Raw genomic sequence first — 21,771 nt, 5'->3', positions numbered from 1 at the left:
GATTGGGTAGAACTAATTTCTTACGGCTTCTTAAACAGCCACCAATCAGACACAAGACGTTAACTTATCACCTTATTTGCATAAGAGTTTCTATATAAAAGGGACACATCGTGTCTTTTACCACGCTATTTCTCTTTTCCTTAAACTCTTTAGAGTCGCTTTTCATCATGCCGGAAGCAGCTAAATCTGCTCCTGCTCCGAAAAAGGGCTCCAAGAAGGCGGTAACTAAGGCGCAGAAGAAAGATGGTAAGAAGCGCAAACGCAGCCGCAAGGAGAGTTATTCCATCTATGTGTACAAGGTGCTGAAGCAGGTCCACCCGGACACCGGTATCTCGTCTAAGGCCATGGGCATCATGAACTCGTTTGTCAACGACATTTTCGAGCGCATCGCGGGCGAGGCGTCGCGCCTGGCGCATTACAACAAGCGTTCGACCATCACGTCCAGGGAGATCCAGACGGCCGTGCGCTTGCTGCTGCCCGGGGAGCTGGCCAAGCACGCCGTGTCCGAGGGCACCAAGGCTGTCACCAAGTACACCAGCGCCAAGTAAACAGTGAGTTGGCTGCGAATAATTTAACGGCTCTTTTAAGAGCCACCATATGCTCAATAGAGAGAGCTGGTGCTGGTTTTGTTTCTGCGCTGGGCCTTCGTAGCTCATTACAGTATTTAGTCTGCGAAGTACAGCAATTACTGAACAGTCCTTTAGGACTTTACTGTCACGGTAAGCTTGAGATACGCTAAACTCAAAAATGTTACCTGACCTTGGCAAAGCTCTGGAACTCCTTGTAACCCTGCCCTGGCCTTTTCATTGTCGTTTAGGTACTTCGTATATTTAAAAGGGTTCAGATACCAATTCTGTTACCATTTAGGGTTAAGTAACGAGGGAGGAGTTAATTTTTAAATTCGTAGTAAATCCAAATACTCATGGCTCTGGGACAAAGAATTGGATTCCTGCGGGGTGCAGAGATTGCGCGGGCAGTTTAAATTTGCCCGGGTGCCCGCTCTTTCCCTCCACGGCCTGATTGGTTGCCGGCATCCAGGAAGAGGCCGGGGCTTTCGGTGCGCGGGAGGAATCCACTTCCTGCTTCTCAGTCTAGCACACAGAAGCTCTTTAATAAACATTTTCGGGTAGTTCCTGCTTTTTTCATTTTTGTCTTTTTCTTAGTGCTTTTTCCCTTTCGAGAATGAGATTTAATTAAAAATCAAAATTTTCTTTAGAAAGAAGGGAACTTGGTGGATGTGATATTCAGCCTGAGAAATACCAGCGCTTTATTTCTAATTAGAATATTGCTTTCGTTTTGCCCTATATCCATATAATTGGAAACATTGCAAGACTAAACATGACTATTTGGGGTCCGATGAAGGCGAGAAGCTTGAGGGCGTTTATCTCAAACTTTTTTCTGAAAAAAAATCCGTTTCTATTTTAAAGTTGCTTTGGTTGGTATTTTTAATGCTATTTTAGCTTTGCCTGGAACCAGTGAAGAAAACCAAATTCCGCGTCGTTCAGGTTGTCATAAATGAGAACCAGGCACTCAACAATGCTTACGTGTCTCTTTTAGGTCAAAAGCCATTATCTATAAAGTTTGGAAGCTTCCACTATGGCTGATTTTTTATTTAGGTTGTGATTTTCAATGAATTTAATTTACGTAAATAAGTTACCTAATTTATCTAAAATGGATCTAAATTTAGCATAGTAATAATGTCTAAAAGCAATTAATATTTGTTAAATCCACTGTCAAATGTACTCTTCCCCTTTGTTGACCCAAAGCCTACCCATGTTTCAACGCCCACTTCAGCCTTGCCTGCCCTCTGAAATTTCTTCCCTTTTTTGAGCTTTTTCTAACAGCTTGTCCAGAATTTGGAAACTGCCTCCATAGTGTCTCATATATCTATTTGAGTTGCTACTAACTGGCTTGTTGTGTGTTTCCATATAGAGAATGTACACTCATCATGACATGAAAAATAAAGAAAGGAAGAAAGAAAAAAAGTTATTTTCTTTCACCATCTCCATCCCACACTAATGGTAACCGAGTCCTGTAAATAAACAGAACATAAATGATTTTTGTTTCTTGTTGTGTCATGTGTCACGTGAGCCTCCCATCTTCTCCATTAATCCAAATAATTAGATGATAATTTCCAAGCTAAATACTTTTTCGGTTGTTTCTTTGTCTTTTAGTATATAGCAATCAGAATAAAATCTGTGGAAGAAGGAGAGGGATTGGAATAAAAGGTGAGTCATCCTTTATCCCCAGATGAAAATTCATAAAGACTAAATTTTTGAAAACTATCAAGTTGAAAAGTCCCAGCCAATTCTCCTATTACGCAGAAAATTAAACTGCCTAAGAGATATATAAACCAGGTAAATAAATCAAATCTTCATCTTTGGGCCTGTTTGCACCTTGATGGAATTCCCTTATGAGTAAGGGGAGGATTTACTCCTTTGCTTGAAAAACCAAATGCTATCAGTTTATCTCATCGTTCAAGGCTAAACTAACACAGTATGTCATTTGAAAAAATGTACGTTGTGGTGTATCTTATCACAAAAGAAATAGACATTTGTTGCTCACAATACTTAGAACTAACTGCCAGGTCTTCCCCAGAGGTCACAAATCAGGATGACGCCTTGACTATTGCCTTAGATGAACCAGCTGGCTGTAAAGGACTTTTTTTCAAGGTACATTAAATGATTATATTTCCTTTTCTACTGTACACATATTTCTTTCTAAACTAATCTACAACGCTTATTGAAATCAAGGCACCCATTCCCTCAGAAGTTAATAGAGACACACTGACAGAGTCTGTCAAAAGATTAGTGGCTCTATATGTAGATGCCATGCAGATATCTGTTCTTCAATTATAACTTTATCTTTGTTATGTTAAAGTTAATTTCATTATAATACAAATTTCTGTTAATTTTATTTTCAATTGTTGATGATATATGGAAAATACTCAATTAGTAATAACTACATTTACAAACTATCCATTAATTTCAATAAATTTTGTCCTGGATGAGGCAGGGATTTGTCTTCAATGAGGTAGACACTTATTCTAGATTTGGATGTGCTTCACTTTCTCTTATGTTGTTGCTAGCAAGACTATCTGTGGACTTAATGAATACTTTATACCTCACATCTCACAGAATTTTTTTAACTGATCTCAATACATTATAGAGAAAAAGTAAGGCAATGTACAAATGGCAATGAGACTTACTGCAGGCTTTTTTTTTTTTTAACATCTTTATTGGAATATAATTGATTTACAATGGTGTGTTAGTTTCTGCTTTATAACAAAGTGAATCAGTTATACATATACATATGTCCCCATATCTCTTCCCTCTTGCATCTCCCTCCCTCCCACCCTCCCTATCCCACCCCTCTAGGTGGTCACAAAGCACCCAGCTGATCTCCCTGTGCTATGCGGCTGCTTCCCACTAGCTATCTATTTTATGTTTGATAGTGTATATATGTCCATGCCACTCTCACTTTGTCCCAACTTCCCCCTCCTTATATCCTCAAGTCCATTCTCTAGTAGGTCTGCATCTTTATTCCCATCTTGCCCCTAGGTTCTTCATGACCTTTTTTTTTTTTTTTTTTTTTTAGATTTCATATATATGTGTTAGCATACGGTATTTGTTTTTCTCTTTCTGACTTACTTCACTCTGTATGGCAGTCTCTAGGTCCATCCACCTCACTACAAATAACTCAGTTTCGTTCTTTTTTATGGCTGAGTAATATTCTATTTTATATATGTTCCACATCACCTTTATCCATTCATCTGTTGATGGACACTTCTGTTGCTTCCATGTCCTGGCTATTGTAAATAGAGCAGTAATAAACATTTTGGTACATGACTTCTTTTGAATTATGGTTTTCTCAGGGTATATGCCCAGTAGTGGGATTGCTGGGTCATATCGTAGTTCTATTTTTAGTTTTTTAAGGAATGTCCATACTGTTCTCCATAGTGGCTGTATCAATTTACATTCTCACCAACAGTGCAAGAGGGTTCCCTTTTCTCCACACCCTCTCTAGCATTTATTGTTTGTAGAGTTTTTGATGATGGCCATTCTGACCGTTATGAAATGGTATCTCATTGTACTTTTGATTTGCAAATCTCTAATGATTAATGATGTTGAACATTCTTTCATGTGTCTGTTGGCAATCTGTATATCTTCTTTGGAGAAATGTCTATTTAGGTCTTCTGCCCATTTTTGGATTGGGTTGGGTTTTTTTGTTTGTTTGTTTGTTTAATGTTGAGCTGCATGAGCTGCTTGTAAATTTTGGAGATTAATCCTTTGTCAGTTGCTTCATTTGCAAATATTTTCTCCCATTCTGAAGGTTGTCTTTTCGGCTTGTTTATGGTTTCCTTTGCTGTGCAAAAGCTTTTAAGTTTCATTAGGTCCCATTTGTTTATTTCTATTTTTATTTCTATTTCTCTAGGAGGTGCGTCAAAAAGGATCTTGCTGTGATTTATGTCATACAGTGTTCTGCCTATGTTTTCCTCTAAGAGTTTGATGGTGTCTGGCCTTACATTTAGGTCTTTAATCCATTTTGAGTTTATTTTTGTGTATGGTGTTAGGGAGTGTTCTAATTTCATTCTATCACATGTAGCTGTCCAGTTTTCCCAGCACCACTTATTGAAGAGGCTGTCTTTTCTCCACTGTATATTCTTGCCTCCTTTATCACAGATAAGGTGACCATATGTGCGTGGGCTTATCTCTGGGCTTTCTATCCTGTTCCATTGATCTATATTTCTATTTCTGTGCCAGTACCATACTGTCTTGATCCTTCCAATCCAAGAACATGGTATATCTCTCCATCTATTTGTATCATCTTTAATTTCTTTCATCAGTGTCTTATAATTTTCTGCATACAGGTCTTTTGTCTCCTTAGGTAGGTTTATTCCTAGATATTTTATTATTTTTGTTGCAATGGTAAATGGGAATGTTTTCTTAATTTCACTTTCAGATTTTTCATCATTAGTGTATAGGAATGCAAGAGATTTCTGTGCATTAATTTTGTATCCTGCTACTTTACCAAGTTCATTGATTAGCTCTAGTAGTTTTCTGGTAGCATCTTTAGGATTCTCTATGTATAGTATCATGTCATCTGCAAACAGAGACAGCTCTACTTCTTTTCCAATTTGGATTCCTTTTATTTCTTTTTCTTCTCTGATTGCTGTGGCTAAAACTTCCAAAACTATGTTGAATAATAGTGGTGATGGTGGGCAACCTTGTCTTGTTCCTGATCTTAGTGCAAATGGTTTCAGTTTTTCACCATTGAGGACGATGTTGGCTGTGGGTTTGTCATATATGGCCTTTATTATGTTGAGGTAATTTCCCTCTGTGCCTACTTTCTGGAGAGTTTTTATTATAAATAGGTGTTGAATTTTGTCGAAAGTTTTCCCTGCATCTACTGAGATGATCATATGGTTTTTCTTCTTCAGTTTGTTAATATGGTGTATCACATTGATTGATTTGTGCATATTGAAGTATCCTTGCATTCCTGGGATAAACCCCACTTGATCATAGTGTATGATCCTTTTAATGTGCTGTTGGGTTCTGTTTGCTAGTATTTTGTTGAGGATTTTCGCATCTATGTTCATCAGTGATATTGGCCTGTAGTTTTCTTTCTTTGTGACATCTTTGTCTGGTTTTGATATCAGAGTGATGGTGGCCTCATAGAATGAGTTTGGGAGTGGTACTCCCTCTGCTATATTTTGGAAGAGTTTGAGAAGGATAGGTGTTAGCTGTTCTCTAAATGTTTGATAGAATTCGCCTGTGAAGCCATCTGGTCCGGGGCTTTTGTTTGTTGGAAGATTTTAAATCACAGTTTCAATTTCAGTGCTTGTGATTGGTCTGTTCATATTTTCTATTTCTTCCTGGTTCAGTCTTGGAATGTTGTGCTTTTCTAAGAATTGGTCCATTTCTTCCAGATTGTCCATTTTATTGGCATATATTTGCTTGTAGTAATCTCTCATGATCCTTTGTATTTCTGTCATGGCAGTTGTTACTTCTCCTTTTTCATTTCTAATTCTATTGATTTGAGTCTTCTCCCTTTTTTTATTGATAACTCTGGCTAATGGTTTATCAATTTTGTTTATCTTCTCAAAGAACCAGCTTTTAGTTTTATTGATCTTTGCTATCATTTCCTTCATTTCTTTTTCATTTATTTCTGATCTGATCTTTATGATTTCTTTCCTTCTGCTAACTTTGGGGTTTTTTTGTTCTTCTTTCTCTAATTGCTTTAGGTGCAAGGTAGGTTGTTTATTTGAGGTGTTTCTTGTTAAGGTAGGATTGTATTGCTATAAACTTCCCTCTTCAAAATGCTTTTGCTGCATCCCATAGGTTTTGGGTCGTCGTGTTTTCATTGTCATTTGTTTCTAGGTATTTTTTTATTTCCTCTTTGATTTCTTCAGTGATCTGTTGGTTATTAAGTAGTGTGTTGTTTAGCCTCCATGTATTTGTATTTGTTACAGATTTTTTCCTGTAATTGATGTCTAGTCTCATAGCGTTGTGGCCAGAAAAGATACTTGATACGATTTCAATTTTCTTAAATTTACCAAGGCTTGATTTGTGACCCAAGGTATGGTCTATCCTGGAGAATGTTCCATGAGCACTTGAGAAGAATGTGTATTCTGTTGCTTTTGGATGGAATGTCCTATAAATATCAATTAAGTCCATCTTGTTTAATGTATCATTTAAAGCTTGTGTTTCCTTATTTATTTTCGTTTTGGATGATCTTTCCATTGGTGAAAGTGGGGTGTTAAAGTCCCCTACTATGATTGTGTTACTGTCGATTTCCCATTTTATGGCTGTTAGTATTTGCCTTATGTATTGAGGTGCTCTTATGTTGGGTCCATAAATATTTACAATTGTTATATCGCCTTCTTGGATCGATCCATTGATCATTATGTAGTGTCCTTCTTTGTCTCTTGTAATAGTCTTTGTTTTAAAGTCTATTTTGTCTGATATGAGAATTGCTACTCCAGCTTTCTTTTGATTTCCATTTGCATGGAATATCTTTTTCCATCTCCCCACTTTCAATCTGTATGTGTCCTTAGGTCTGAAGTTGGTCTCTTGTAGACAGCATATATACAGCTCTTGTTTTTGTAGCCATTCAGCCAATCTATGTCTTTTGGTTGGAGCATTTAATCCAGTTACCTTTAAGGTAATTATCGATATGTATGTTCCTATTTTACTGCAGTCTTAATGTGTACCACATCCTTCGTTGATAAAGAAGCAGCCTTATCAATTATTGGGAGACTCAAAGTGGCACCTAGCAGTTTTACTGGAGTCCTGTTCAACTGGATACTGTATGTGTGCTGAATAGTGACAAAGAATTGGTGTAATTTCTCCCCTTGTCAAAACACATTTGTTAAAGAACTAAGAGGTAGGGCTTCCCTGGTGGCACAGTGGTCGAGAATCTGCCTGCCGATGCAGGGAACACGGGTTCGAGCCCTGGTCTGGGAAGATCCCACATGCCGGGGAGCAACTAGGCCCGTGAGCCACAACTACTGAGCCTGCGTGTCTGGAGCCTGTGCTCCGCAACAAAAGGCCGCGATAGTGAGAGGCCCGCGCACCGCGATGAAGAGTGGCCCCCGCTTGCCACAACTAGAGAAAGCCCTCGCACAGAAATGAAGACGCAATACAGCAAATTTAATTAATTAATTAATTAACTCCTACCCCCAACATCTTCTTTAAAACAAAACAAAACAAAACTAAGAGGTAGAAATGGAGTGGTACCACTGCTATTACACTTACTTAATTACCAACTTGAAAAAGTTTCACTTTCCATCCTTGCATCTCTGCTGTGTTTATTTTACTTTTTTTTTTTTAAGAAGTTTTAGTATCCAAAGGAGGACTGACAAAATCAGGTAATTTCAGTCAAAATCCTAGTTTTGGAATTTGGAAGTTAATTCTAACATTTATCTGAGGATCAAAAGGGTAAAAAAAAATCCAAGAAACTCCTGAGGAGGTAGAATATGATTTAGTGATAAAAAAAGAGTCATATAGCTATAATACTGGGTGGTATTGCACAGAAATGGACACATTTACCAGCTGAATTAGATAGAGAGGCAAAGATCGTATCTAATTTTTTGTTGAATCTTTAGAAATGAAAATGGTGAGGTAAGTGAGGAAAAGATAAGCTGTTCAAAAATTTATCAGGACAATTGGTTACCCACAGAGGAAAAAAGACCCTTAAATGTAAAAGGAAAACCATTAAGCCTTTTTAGAAGGTAAGCTAAGAAAATATCTCACAGTACCAAAGGATTTCTTAAACAAGAAACAAAAGTTCTAACCATGAAGATAAGAGTGTTATGTTACACTTCATTAGAGGAGGCATTTTCTTTTTAAATTATTTTGCAGCATCAAGACTTCTATGTTCTTTCTTAATTTGGGAAGGACAGAATATTAGTGAATATCAATTTTAAATGAGGAAAGAGTTGAAAAGTCTATTTCTACTAAAATCTGACCTTGACCTCACTCAAGGTCAGATTTTAGTAGGTTCAAACCTTTCTTCTCTTCATTCTACTTTCTAATTCAGAATAATTAAAGTGTTAAGATGTCTTTTCTTATTTTGTCTATAGAGAAAACAAGTCATTTTTTTTATCATATAAGAAACTAAGATTTTCAGAATAAAAGAATTTCAATTATAACCTTAAAGATGTTAAGTTAAAAAAAATGGTACTGATGAACCTAGTGGCAGGGCAGGAATAAAGACGTAGACATAGAGAATGGACTTGAGGACACAGTGGGGAGGGGGAAGTTGGGGTGAAGTGAGAGTAGCATTGACATATATACATTAAAAAATGTAAAATAGTGAGCTAGTGGAAAGCGGCAGCATAGCACAGGGAGATCAGCTCGGTGCTTTGCGATGACCTAGAGGGGTGAGATAGGGAGGGTGGGTGGGAGGCTCAAGAGGGAGGGGATATGGGGATATGTGTATGCATATGGCTGATTCAGTTTGTTGTACAACAGTAACTAACACAGTATTGTGAAGCAATTATACTCCAATAAAAATCTATTTAAAAGTGTTAAGTAAAAAACGCTTTTGACTTAAATTTGAATGGAAAACATCAGTAGGATCTTTTTTTTTTTTTTCCTTTTAAGAAAACCCTTATTTCCCCCATCACTTTTCAGAGAAAAGGTCTGCAAGCAATGACCACCCATGGACAATGAGCATTCCCATCACCCAGATTATAGTTTCTCAACTCCTTTTCCAAATAGCAAACTCAGATTTGGTTAAACGTCATGAATTAAAATAGATTTAAAAGACACAGTAACCAAATACCATTTGTAGATCTAATGGAATACCATTCAGACAAAATCATTGTAAAAAAATATTTGAGGCCATTGAGGATTTTTTTTTTAGTACTAGATATTGGATGATGTTAAAAATCATTTAAAATTTTTCTTAGGTGAGAAAATCTTGTATTTTATTTAACTCTGTATCCGTTAGGATGTTTGTGAAAATATTCATGATTGAAAAAAATATGTTTATGATTTCTTTACACTGCTACCCTCTCCCACAATGTACACCTGGATAATGAAACAAAGCAGATGTTGGTAATTGTTGAAGCATGTCTGATGGACACCTGGAGGTATGTTTTCGTGTACTTTGGGGTATACTTAAAGATGTCCATAATCCTTTCCCCGCTTCCCTCCCCCTTACCCCCCCCCCCCAAAAACAAGTTTTCAAAAAAGCTGGCCCAATTAACGAAGATAATTCTCTTTCAGTCAACAAGGGGTGACAATGAGAGGAATCAAGTGCTGGCAAAGAGAAATTCCGGCAACTGAACTAAGGGAACAAGAAGGCCATTTGCACAAGGGAGGAGCTCATAGCCGCAGCGGTCCCCTCCTCCCATCTCCCAGGCTCGACAAACAAGAAACGCTATTGCCATCTTGTGGCCCTTTAAGAAAATGTAGCTAATATTGTTTTGTGGTTTCTACTAGGCAGTCCATTGCTAGGGTTTAATAATTGCATATATAAATAATACAATAAACAATCCTATTTCAAACACAGTCCTCATCTGCCCAGTTCCCCCATCAATAACAAAGAACCACGTTTATTAGTTTCCTGTGTACCCATCTGGAATTTCTTTATACAAACACAAATATGTAAGCGTGGATTCTATTCTGTCCCCATTAACATAAATGGCCAATGGCTATATTCCTCTCACGGTTCTGCCCCTTGCTTTTCTCATTATCTAGCTTGGAGCTCTTTCCTATTAGTAAGTAGAGTGGCTGAAACTTCTCAGCAGGTGCACCTGAGCCAGTGACCCTAGGAGGGTAACATGACGCCAAACCTTTTCCTACACTGGCTGCATCTTCCCTGAAAATAAGCCTGATGCTTATTTGAGAGGAAGCCTGGGACTCTTCGATGAACCTGGTCCAGAAAGCTCTGGGGTGGCTGAATTCCTGTTCCCTTCCTGAGATAGGACTTCCATGCTTTGTAATAAGGGACATTGAGGTCCTGATGCAAGTATTCATCTTGTCAGTGAGGCCTTCTTTGACTGTCGTCTTTAATAATTAAGCCGCCCCATGCAAATTTCCTATCCGTATTACTATATTTTTCTTCATAATACGTATCAAGATCTGGCATGCTATATACTCTACTTATTCTTTTGCTTATAATCTTCACCATACTGCCCTCTTCACCAGAATGTAAGTCCCTTGAGAGATGTATTTTTCTGCTTCGGTCTACTTTGATCACTACTGTATCCCCAAGCTTCTAGAACGGTGCCTGGCACAAAGTATATCTGGATAAAGTAATATTCCTTGGCTCCACTGCTGTTATGGGAGACCCTCAAAGAATTTTCTTTACTTCCTTGGGTGTAAAGAAAGTAAAGAAAAACCAGTATATATATGTATTATCATACATGTAAGAATGCAGGAACATGTATTGATGACAATAACATATACTTTGAACCAAAAGATGCAGAATGGTGGAATGGTATGTTTTAGGAATCAGTCCAGATGTGAGTTTTTTCCAAGCAACTTCATCAAAACCATATAATGGGGTGCTTTTTTTTTTTTTTCTGTACGCAGGCCTCTCACTGTTGTGGCCTCTCCCGTTGCGGAGCACAGGCTCCGGACGCGCAGGCTCAGCGGCCATGGCTCACGAGCCTAGCCGCTCCGCGGCATGTGGTATATTCCCGGACCGGGGCACGAACCCATGTCTCCTGCCTCAGCAGGCGGACTCTCAAACACTGCGCCAACAGGAAAGCCCTGGGGTGCATTTTCTTTAAGAGCGTCTCTATAATCATTTTCTAGAAAGTATAGTTATCTGAACTAACGTTTTTATATGAAGAACATATTGTCTTTGTGGTTTTAAAGACAACTGTGAAATAAAATTGTTTCACCTGCTGAAAAAAAAAGGAATCCTTCCTTGGGATTCAGCAGATCAAAGACAAATTGTCTTCACTTCCTGCCATTCTCTGAGGGCTCCTTCTGGTGACTCCCAGTTTTCTCTCCCCTGTAAAAACCTTTGCTTTTGTTAAAACTCGGATTGCTGCTTCTTCATAAATTTTTTTCATTAATGATTATTGGTACATACATTATTTTATTTTATTTTTATATGCCAAATAAGGCAAGTGACTCATTGTGTCACATCAAGATAGTCTGCCCTCTCTGAATTTCAAACTTAGCGTCATTCTGTCAGGAAAAACATGCAGCCTGGTTGGTTTCAGGGGTAGCAGTTAACAGGAAATGACAAATCTCCCTCCCCTCAAAGTACTGTTTTCTGAATTAACATTTCTCCCAGTAGAGAAACACTGGTGTCTAAGGACTTCTCCACATGGGCCAAGGCTCCCATTTCACCCCTGCAGTTAGAGGGACCGAGCACTAGAGGGCGGTGCTGTCGATGCCATTCGCTGCTCATCCAGCGGTAGGACCCTGTGGACTTCTGAGTGGAGACAGTTGTGTTCGCATTTGGCTAGTCTTTTTTCTTCACCTGCTCCGATTTTCTCAAACTCCCTTGCCTTCCAAAATTTCAATCAGTTTCACTGCCCATCGTCTCCTCTCTGGCCATAGTAGATGGAGTATTCTATCTAGTCCAACCAATGAAGGGACGAATTACTGCCAAACTTGCCTCCAGCCTAAACGCCTTTAAATCTGCACTTGGAACCACGTGGCCTGAGATCCTCTTCAAAATACCATCAAAAGGACCTCATAGCAATAATCGCCACTATCTATTCAGTGCTGTGTACCACAGAAAGATAAAAATCGAATTACTCACATTGTTTTATTTAATCTAATTTAATTTATTCATGAACATATATCATTACCCCCTTTTTAGACGTGAAGCTGAGGCTCAGGGGAAAATTAATTCAAGTCACATGGCTGGTAAGTGGCAAAGCCAGTACTGGAAAGCAAATTTTTTTGACTCTAAAATGTGTGTTCTTTCTTCCATCTCAGCTCATGTTCTCTCCATGTTCCTTCTCCATGTGTCCTTGCAAGTTCTCTTAAAACATATTTACAGGTTTGAGGATTCCTTCACCAGTTAAAGAGATATCCCCACCTCCGAGGGCTTCCCAGATCTTGCAGATTATTCCTGCACATTCTTTTTCTTTTCACTCATTCCTTCAGCCATTCGTGGTACATAGTACTGTAGGGGAAATGCTGTGTCACATATAGGCCACCTCTTACTTCAGAGGCTGATGGAAGGAACATGGCCCAGCATCTGGGGCCCTTCCGTGTTTGAATAGCTTCTGGTTTCTTCACCTCTAGTCACATCATCTTGTAATCTTTGACACAGCTAAAGAAGTGTACTTCAAAACTCAGTTTGAAATGTAACTCCTCTGCTCAAAGTTCTTCAAAAGATCTTCCATCCCCTTAATCTGAATTTCAAACCATTACTCAACATTATGTACAATTTTCGAGCTCACTAAAAATTCATTTCTATCCGGAATGAATGTTTTATACCCAATTAAACAAGTTCTTCTTTCCTCAGAGAGAAGTTCCCATTTCCATGCCTGTGGCCTCTACACTCTTTCCTTGCCTCAGTTTTATTCTTTAATGCCCATTCTTGATTCCTTTGATCTGATATATTGTTTTTCTCTAAACTCCCACAGCTTTTTTATTTATACTTGTTTTGTGTTTTTACTTTCCCACCATATATTTTTAGGGGGTGCGTGTGGCTTCTTTTCTGAACATCTCCATCTCCCCAAGAGCAGTAACTATCACACTGTAACCTAGCACATTTTCAACACCTAGCTTGTAAACTTCAGTATTTGTTGATTTGTTCTGGAGAGTGGAAAGATCTGTGGTTTTTTTTGTTGTTGTTGTTTTTGTTGTTGTTTTAGAACAACTTTTTATAGATGTCAAGATAGGAAATGAAAAACAGACAATTTGTATCTTTCCTTTTCCACAATTGACAGTTTCCTGTGTTCAGGCCTTGACAGTGTTTCCTACCAAGGAACTTTGTCTTGATATGTTTCCTGCTCCAAACAATATGTGACTTAATGACAAATTCTAAAATTCTACTGGCATGCTCTTAAAAGTTGTCCATATGACGCATATCAAATAAATTAATTTTAATACAATATAGGGATTGTTTTTTGTGCATTCTACTGGTAAGCAAAAGGTGTTGGCTTCGAATCTGTACAGGATTTTGTTTTTCATTGTCTAGTACTGCCTGATACTCATTTCTTTCCACAAAACTGTTGCCCTGGATTGTCTCATTTGTTTTATTTAGGGGAGAGAGACAGAGAGAGAGAGAGAGAGAGAGAGGGAAAGGGAGGAGAAGAGAGAGAGAATGGGAAAGAGAAAGAGTCATCTAAATCGGAAAGGAAGTCCACCCCTGAAACTTTCCAGTTTTTCCCCATAGAACGCTTTTCCTCTAACTGGCGACTTGGAGATGGTTTTTTGCGAGGCAAGTCTGCCATCTCCCCAGGTTGCCGGCTTCCTAAATAAAGCATCTTTCTTTTTCCACCAATGCTTGTGTCTTGAACATTGACTTTTGAGCGATGAGCAGCCAAATATGAGTTCTGTTCCGGCTCCAGTCAGTAACATTCTGGCTGGTGTGAGGATTAAATGGACTTGAGACAGCTTAACAAGAGAAGATCAAACCAAACTTTAATAACACGTATATGTGGGAGAGACCCAGGAAAACTGAGTAACTTGACAAAATGGTCAAAATCCTCATCTTAAATACCATTCTCAGCTAAAGACAAAAGAGGATGTTGGGGTAGTGGTTTGGCAATTCAGCGGGGAGGGAGGCAGTTAACATGGAGGTGGGAAAACATATGCTTAGTAAACAAATGTTCCTAGGCCAGGCAGAGACAATGGGAAATAGAGTAAGCTCTGATCTCTATGCCCTGCCAAGTTTCCCACTGCCACAACTAGCCCAGATTTTTTTGTAGATACCTCTGGTGATAGCTCTAGTCTGCAACAGCCCTTTTATCTAAATTCTTTTAGGCAGTTAAGGAGGAGGCAACAAGGAAAACTCCTGGAGTCTTGTGTCTTAAAAATAATCAGCCTAAATGAATCCTCATGCCGAAGGGATGCACTTGGGCTGGCAAATTTGGCTCCCCTACAGCATGTTTACCTTGTATATGCATGGGAGATATCCAGGAAAACTGAGTACTACTCCCTGAAATGCCCCGAGCCACTACATTAAGTGCCATCTTCAGCTAAAGACAAAAGAAAGGTGGTGGTGGCTGGGGACGTCAGTTACAGGAGGTTATCAGGAAAAACACAGTGCGCGAGGGTAATGTCCTTATGCACATTTAAGTCGGGTACTTTCTCCATTGATAAGAGTTTCTCTTCCTGGTAGGGATTCACCCTTACAAGTGGAGACTTCCCTTATAAATGTTAAGTTCCCTTTTAAAAGGGTAAAGTCTACTGTTTTTTAGTGCATCTCCTGTGTTTGTTTTCTTCTCAAAAATAATCAGCTCAAAATAATCCTTATGCCAAAGAGGCATATTTTGGGGTGGCGTATTCTGCTGCCCTTCAATTGGCTAGGGAAGAATCTGCTTCCAAGCCCCCTCAGGTTGTTGGCAGAATTTATTTCCTTGCAGCTTTAGGACTGAGGGCACAGACTTCTTGCCGGTTGTTAGCTGGAAGTATCTTTTAGTTCTCAGGGGCTACCTGCACTTCCGAGAGGTGCCTGAAGCTCCTTGCCAAGTAGGCTTTCCCTCCTTGACCATTTACATCATGAAGCCAGCAAGGATACTCTCTAGAGTGAATCAGCTAGCAAGAATGAGTCTTATATAGCTCAGTATAATCACAGGAATGATCCAATCATCTTTGCCATATTCTATTAGTTAAAGTAAGTCCCAGGTCCAACTCACACTCAAGGGGAGGACATAGACAAAAGCCCAAACACCTGGATGTGGGGCTCATGGGAGGGGTCTGTCCACCACACACATAAAATGGATAAATCTCAGAATAATTAGGCTGAATGAAAGGAGTCAATCAAAGTAAAGTACATACTGAACTATATTTATACAAAACTTTAGAAAAAGCGAGTTAATCTATAGTGACAAAATGCAGATCAGTTGTCCTGTGGGGATTGGGGACAGAGGGAGCAGGAGAAAAGAATTACAGAAGGGGACAATGGCGCAGTGGTTGAGAGTCCACCTGCCAATGCAGGGGACACGGGTTTGTGCCCTGGTCCGGGAGGATACCACATGCCACGGAGCGGCTGGGCCCGTGAGCCATGGCTGCTGAGCCTGCACGTCCGGAGCCACAACGGGAGAGGCCACAACAGTGAGAGGCCCATGTACCGCAAAAAAAAAAAGGGGGCAATGAGATTTTAGGGCTGATAGATAAGTTCACTATCTTGATTGGGATCATGGTTTCATGTGTATACATATGTCAAAATTCATTAAAATGACCTCTTTAAATATATGCAGTTCATCATATGCCAATTTTACTTTAATAAAGCTGTTTTTTAAAATAAAAGCAAAAACTCAATTCTTTGGTCAACTTAAAATATAATAGGAAAAGGAAAATTTGCAATATACTTTCTTAAAATTAGTTATGAAAAGCCTACAAGTAAGGAACAAGAACTCTAGTTCACAAGTGGAAATGCGTTAGAACCTGCGAAGTGCTCGCAGGAAAATTTGTCTGGTGTCCACTTGGTGGCTTGTGAGAGTCCCACCCTTTGTATAGTCAAGGATGTCACTTCCTAGCAGGCTAAGAACATTAAATATGTGTACCTCAGGGAAAGAGGACACCCTTTCTTTCAGTTTGGGGTACTTTAGTGGCAATGTGGTAGAGTGAAGGGCATGTATGTAGCATCTATTACCCAAAAGAACAAATATTAATCTCAGAATGGGGTAAAATATTGCTTTATTGTTTCCTATTGATTCAACCTTCAATTCATTTAAAGTTGGGCTCAGATAGGGTCCTACAAGTCACTCTTCCCAGACTTTCCGATCATCTCCCCTACCAAATCCTGGGACACTGTGTTCCTCTGAATCTCTCTAAACCATGCTTCTCCTTTCCATGTGGCCATTACATGGGGCATCTTCATTTTCAAGTCCTCAGGGGTACAGTCTGGGAATGTCCAACCCAATCAATCTTCAGCAACAGGTTCTTGGTTCCATCCTTAAGCTGCATCCTGCCTGTGGCCTCTTGGAAAGAGGTTTGTGTGGTTGTCACTTGAAACTAACTTACCTCTGAATTTCTTAATGTTTAAAAAACTCGTGTACTCATCTCTTCAGTGCTATACATTTCTTCAATTTTGGTCAGTAGATTTGTTCTTGAGAATCTAAGTAATTGAAATTCTACCTTGGTGTGTTTGTCCTGTTGAATATCTTTTTGATGAATTTATTTTAATGCTAATTGTAGTAATGACTTCTAAAATGAGGGACTAGAGAGATCAGACTCCAGTTTCTACCAGCTTCATCTGTCTTTCACTTTCTTCTCCTCCTCCACCTACATAAAGAAATTTTATCAAATATCAGAAGCCAATCAGCTATCACTGGGAACCATCAATGGGAAAATCCACACATATAACAGCTGGGAGTAGGGAAGGGAGGACACGTTTCTCCTAGGTGGATTCAAAGTTCAGATCTGGACAGACGGGTTTCTTTTCTCCTTAACAAAGCGCCAAGCCGACGAGGGTGGGATTCGAACCCACGCGTGCAGAGCACAATGGATTAGCAATCCATCGCCTTAACCACTCGGCCACCTCGTCCTCTGACAGTGACCTCTTGGCGTGCCTTATTTCAGAGTTTGTACTAGGGAACTCGCTGGCTATCCCGGAGAGAAAGACGCTTAGGAGACGGCTTAGAGACGTCTGGGAGACGTGGAGGTGGCTAGCTTCCACACGAATGGACAAAGAACTGGGATGGAAAAGCTGCGACGGGGGCAAAAAACGGGCTTAGCTTTCCCAGGAGTCATAAAATTGGTTGAGACGTGGTAGAAACACATCTGCCTGGGCTTTCACTCCCAACCTGGGCTGGGCCAGTTTGCTGTCACCAACCCTCGTCAGGGGAGCCTGGGCCCGCGGCCCGAGAGCGCGGCCGGCTGTCCGCAGGGGCAGAGGTTCCCAGAGCCGGTTCCACTGGAGTCGCTGTCAGGGGAACTGACGAATGTGGATTCCTAATTCGTGGTTAATGAGACAGTCTGGAAAATTAGACGACGGATCTGAATAGGGCTCAATTTCTATTCCGTGTTGTTGCCGCTTCTACAATACTTTCGGGTGACATTGCATAGAGAAGAATCTTTAACTTCGTGGGGCTCTCCTCCCGGGTCATCCGCATCTGAGGAACCATGAATTCTGTTTTCCTTCCAAATTCCTATGTGTTATTGAGTGGCTTTCTAGGGGAAATGTTTCCCAACTTTCATTCTATATTCCAAGGGATGAGATGCTAAAAATGTTGAGACTCACTTCTAGTGAGAAAATGATTCTGGGAAAGGGTGAAAAAAGCTATTTTAGCTGCTTTTTTTTTTTTGGTTTTTGATTGGTTTGTTTCATGGAATGAATAAAATGCACACGAAGGAACGAGGAGTAGGGACTAATTCTGACTAATCATAATGAATCATAAATGCCTGACAAAAGAAGGTAATATCGAAGGTGAGTCTTGAAGAGCAAATTTTCTAGAGGTGCAAAAAATGAGGGTGTCCCAGACTGAGGAAAGCACGTGATCAAAGGTGAGTAGTATCTAGAAAACTGTTGGAAATCACTGTGGCTGGAGCGTTGAAGCACGTGAGTGGCTGATCAGGAAACATCACTAAATCTGAGAATGGAAGGTGGTCATGAAGATTTTTCTTTTGAAGCCCAAGCAAATCAACCACAACAGGATGAACAACAGGAAACACAGGGGAAATCCTGTAGGAACGGATCCCTGCGGCATTTTCACACTCTAAGCGTGGGGACACTACCTTAGGTTGCTCTAACATCTTCTTGAGTGAAGACCACCCTTTGCTTGTCCCAAAGAATTAATCTCTCTTCTTAACCTGGAAAAGTCCTTATATTTTAGTGTTTGTTGCATTGTCCTGCCTGGATCTTCAACCTCAATTTAACCCACTTCCCTCCACCTTGCTTTCCATGCTTAGTCCAATTTATGATTTTGTATCAAGAAGAATTTATTTCCTGTCTCTTCTGACAAGCCTATTTCCCTCACGGGGTGCTCTCGACCTTTTTCATTTTAACCTGGATAAATTTTTTTATCCATACCTGGTTCTCAGTTTAAAGCTTTTTTTTTTTTTTTTTTTTTTGTTACGAGGGCCCCTCAATGCAGTGGCCTCCCCCATTGCAGAGCACAGGCTCCGGATGCGCAGGCTCAGTGGCCATGGCTCACGGGCCCAGCTGCTCCGCAGCATGTGGGATCCTCCCGGACCGGGGCACGAACCCGCGTCCCCTGCATCAGCAGGCGGACTCCCAACCACTGCGCCACCAGGGAAGCCCCTAAAGCTTATTTTTTTAATTAAAAATTTAAAACCAAAGTTAACCACACATGTTTAAAAATATCAAGTAATTCAGAAATATGTGTATGTAAAAAAGTGTTCCTCTCCCTCTTTGGTAGAGGCAAATATTTTCAGCCATTTGGCTTTTTGTTTGTGTTGTTGTTTCTGTTTTTACCAACATGTCTCCAAATATCATGCTATGGCAGAGATGGCTAGTTGCCATCAATATTTGTGCTTTCCTTCCAAGAAATGGAAATTTAGTAGAGTTCATAGCCACCCATGGGAAGATTACAATGCACAACTTTCCTTGATGTATGGTCATGTGGCCAATTTCTAAACTAGGGCATTAGAGAGAAAGTGGATGTAAAACTTCCAGGTTATGTCCAGAAGAGGAAAGAAATACCATTCACTTCTCTCTTCCTACTGTATCTGCTTGCTGGAAAAGGCAACATCATAGGAATGAAGGTGTCCTGAAATATAAAGAGATTGGACCCAGCAACCCATAGAAAGGAGGGATCCATGAGATAGAAGAATGGAACCAACATCCTGGAGCCAAAGTATCACCCTGCTCTTGATTATACCTTCAAACTATTACATGAGAGATCAGTAAACTTCTGCTTCCTTTAAGCTACTGTTCATTGGGGTCTTTGTTACAAAGACAAAACTGTATTCTAATTAATACTGATGCTTTTATTTCTACTTTTTGATTTTTTAAGTTAAGTTTAGTATTTTCTATTGATTACCCCTTATACAAAAAGAAGATTCACTTCTCTTTTCTCACCTTAAACACCACCATATACAGATACAGATACTCTTCCTATCAAAGTTTCTTCCAAATATAATTATATCATAATGTGTATTGAATTAGTATCACTGTTCATATATTATGATTGGCAAATATCATTCACTGATCTCTCACGATGTTTTGTTTCCTGAACATTAGTTTTTTTCTCAAATTACCACAAATAACCATAAATTTTTGACAAAAGAAATTGGGTGTTTTTTATACTTGCTATACGGTTTTCATCCTGAGGTCTTTCTTCACCATCATCTGCATACTTTCTTCCCCTGGAGACCCCATTTCCCAAGTAAGTAGCTTCCTGAGAAAGAGTTTATTGGAGATAAGACTTTGGAATATTTGGGTATTGGAGAATATCTTTCAAGTTTCTCTAACACTTGATTGAATACTTGATTGGGTATGGAATGCTAGGCTGGGGAATATTTTCTTTCTTCTAGCTTCCAGTATTGCTTTTGAGAATTACAAAGTCATTCTAATTACTATGCTTCATTTGCAATTAGTTTTTCTCTCTTTCAGGATGATTTCTTTGTCCTCAATGCTCTGAAATGTCTGAAAGATATGCCTTTGTATGTTTCTATTTTCATTCACTGTTCTGGGACCTCCATTACGTCATTACATTTGGAAAATCATGTATTTCAGTTTGAGAAATTAGCTTGAATTTTTTGTTTCTAATTTTCTCATTTATGTGTTCTCTATTTTCTTGCTTTACCTTTTTTCTGGAGTTTCTTATTCTTGGATTTTAAACCTCCAGGATGTCTCCTCTACTTTTTAAAAAAAATTATTATTCTCTCCTAGTTACATTCTGTTTATACTTTTTAAATAGACTCTATTTTTTTTGGTAGTTTTAGGTTTACAGAAAAATTAATTCAAAAGTACAGAGTTCAAAAAAGTACAGAGTTCACACATACCTCCTCCCATCCCTCTCAGCTTCTCCTATTATTTACATCTTATATTATTTTGGTACATTTGTTACAACTGATGAACCAATATTAATATATTATTATTAACATGATTCATGTTAGGGTTTACTCTTCCCTTCAGACAGTCTATGCATTTTGACAAATGTATAATGACACGTACCCATCATTACTGCATCGTACAGAATAGTTACACTGTCCTGTGCTCCACGTCTTCATCCCTACAGCCCCCATAACCCTGAGAACTCCTGACATTTTGTTTCTATACTTTTACTTTTTCCAGAATGTCGTATAGTTGGAATCATACAATATGGAGCCTTTCAAATTGGCTTCTTTCACTTAGTAATATGCTTTTAAGTTTCCTTCATGTCCTTTTGTAGCTTGATAGCTAATTTCTTCTTATTACTGAATAATAGTCCATTGTACGATGTACCACGGTTTAGCCATTCATTTACTGAAGGACATTTTGGTTGTTTCCAAGTATTGACAGTTATCAATAAAGCTGCTATAAATATTCATGTGCAGGTTTTTTTGTGGACATAAGTTTTCAACTCATTTGGGTATATACCAAGGAGCATGACTGCTGGAGTTGCCTTTATATTTTTACTCCACATTCTTGAGGATGTCTTTTACATTTTATTCCAATTACTCCATTATGTTTTTCATATCTACTCTCACAACTTCAATTTTAAGAGACATCTGTACTTAAGAGTTACCCAGCATTCTCTTTAAAAAACAAGAATAGTTATAATAACTTTCCTGAGATGTTTTCTCCTCTCTGCATTATATTTTCCTCTATTTTTTTAGTTCACTTTTATCTCTGTCTTTCACATTAGACATTAACTTTAGATGTCTAGTGATCTTTCGTTCCTGATCTATAGATATAATTAGGCCCTACAAATAACTGAAAATGAGATTATGAGTCCAGTTTATTGATTGTGGGCTATATGACGAAGTGATCTGCCTGTGCCATTTACTATCAGACAATATGTTTAACTCATCCTTCTTGGGATAGTAAAATCCCTTGAAGAAGGATCATTCATTCAATCTGCTTAGATGGCATAAAACTGACTTCTTGAATTCTGAGAAAATTCTTAAAGGACAGGAGTTGGAGGAAATTCTTTTTGAATCTCAAGCTTAATGAATGACACCATCTACTCCAAATTATAAAGTTAAATTACAAATAAATTATAAATTT

The 21,771-nt window shown here is 39.0% G+C and overlaps 1 protein-coding gene and 1 non-coding gene across 2 annotated transcripts; one reads left to right on the top strand and one right to left on the bottom strand.

Annotated features, from left to right (window-relative positions):
* The first annotated feature begins 145 nt into the window (after window positions 1-145).
* LOC132432741 (histone H2B type 1-J-like) lies at window positions 146-9,913 on the top strand. Its single transcript, XM_060023492.1, has 3 exons — window positions 146-2,672; window positions 9,558-9,598; window positions 9,735-9,913. Exon 1 carries the CDS (start codon window positions 168-170, stop codon window positions 546-548), a length of 381 nt encoding a protein of 126 aa, XP_059879475.1. The 5' UTR covers window positions 146-167; the 3' UTR covers window positions 549-2,672; window positions 9,558-9,598; window positions 9,735-9,913.
* A 7,147-nt stretch (window positions 9,914-17,060) lies between these two features.
* Window positions 17,061-17,142, bottom strand: TRNAS-GCU (transfer RNA serine (anticodon GCU)). The gene has a single exon. It is a non-coding gene; the product is annotated as a tRNA-Ser (tRNA).
* Window positions 17,143-21,771: the final 4,629 nt, after the last annotated feature.

Source organism: Delphinus delphis, chromosome 10 (genome assembly GCF_949987515.2).
Source record: "Delphinus delphis chromosome 10, mDelDel1.2, whole genome shotgun sequence".
In the NCBI taxonomy this organism is placed as follows: Eukaryota; Metazoa; Chordata; class Mammalia; order Artiodactyla; family Delphinidae; genus Delphinus; species Delphinus delphis.
This window is presented reverse-complemented; position numbering and strand designations above follow the sequence as displayed.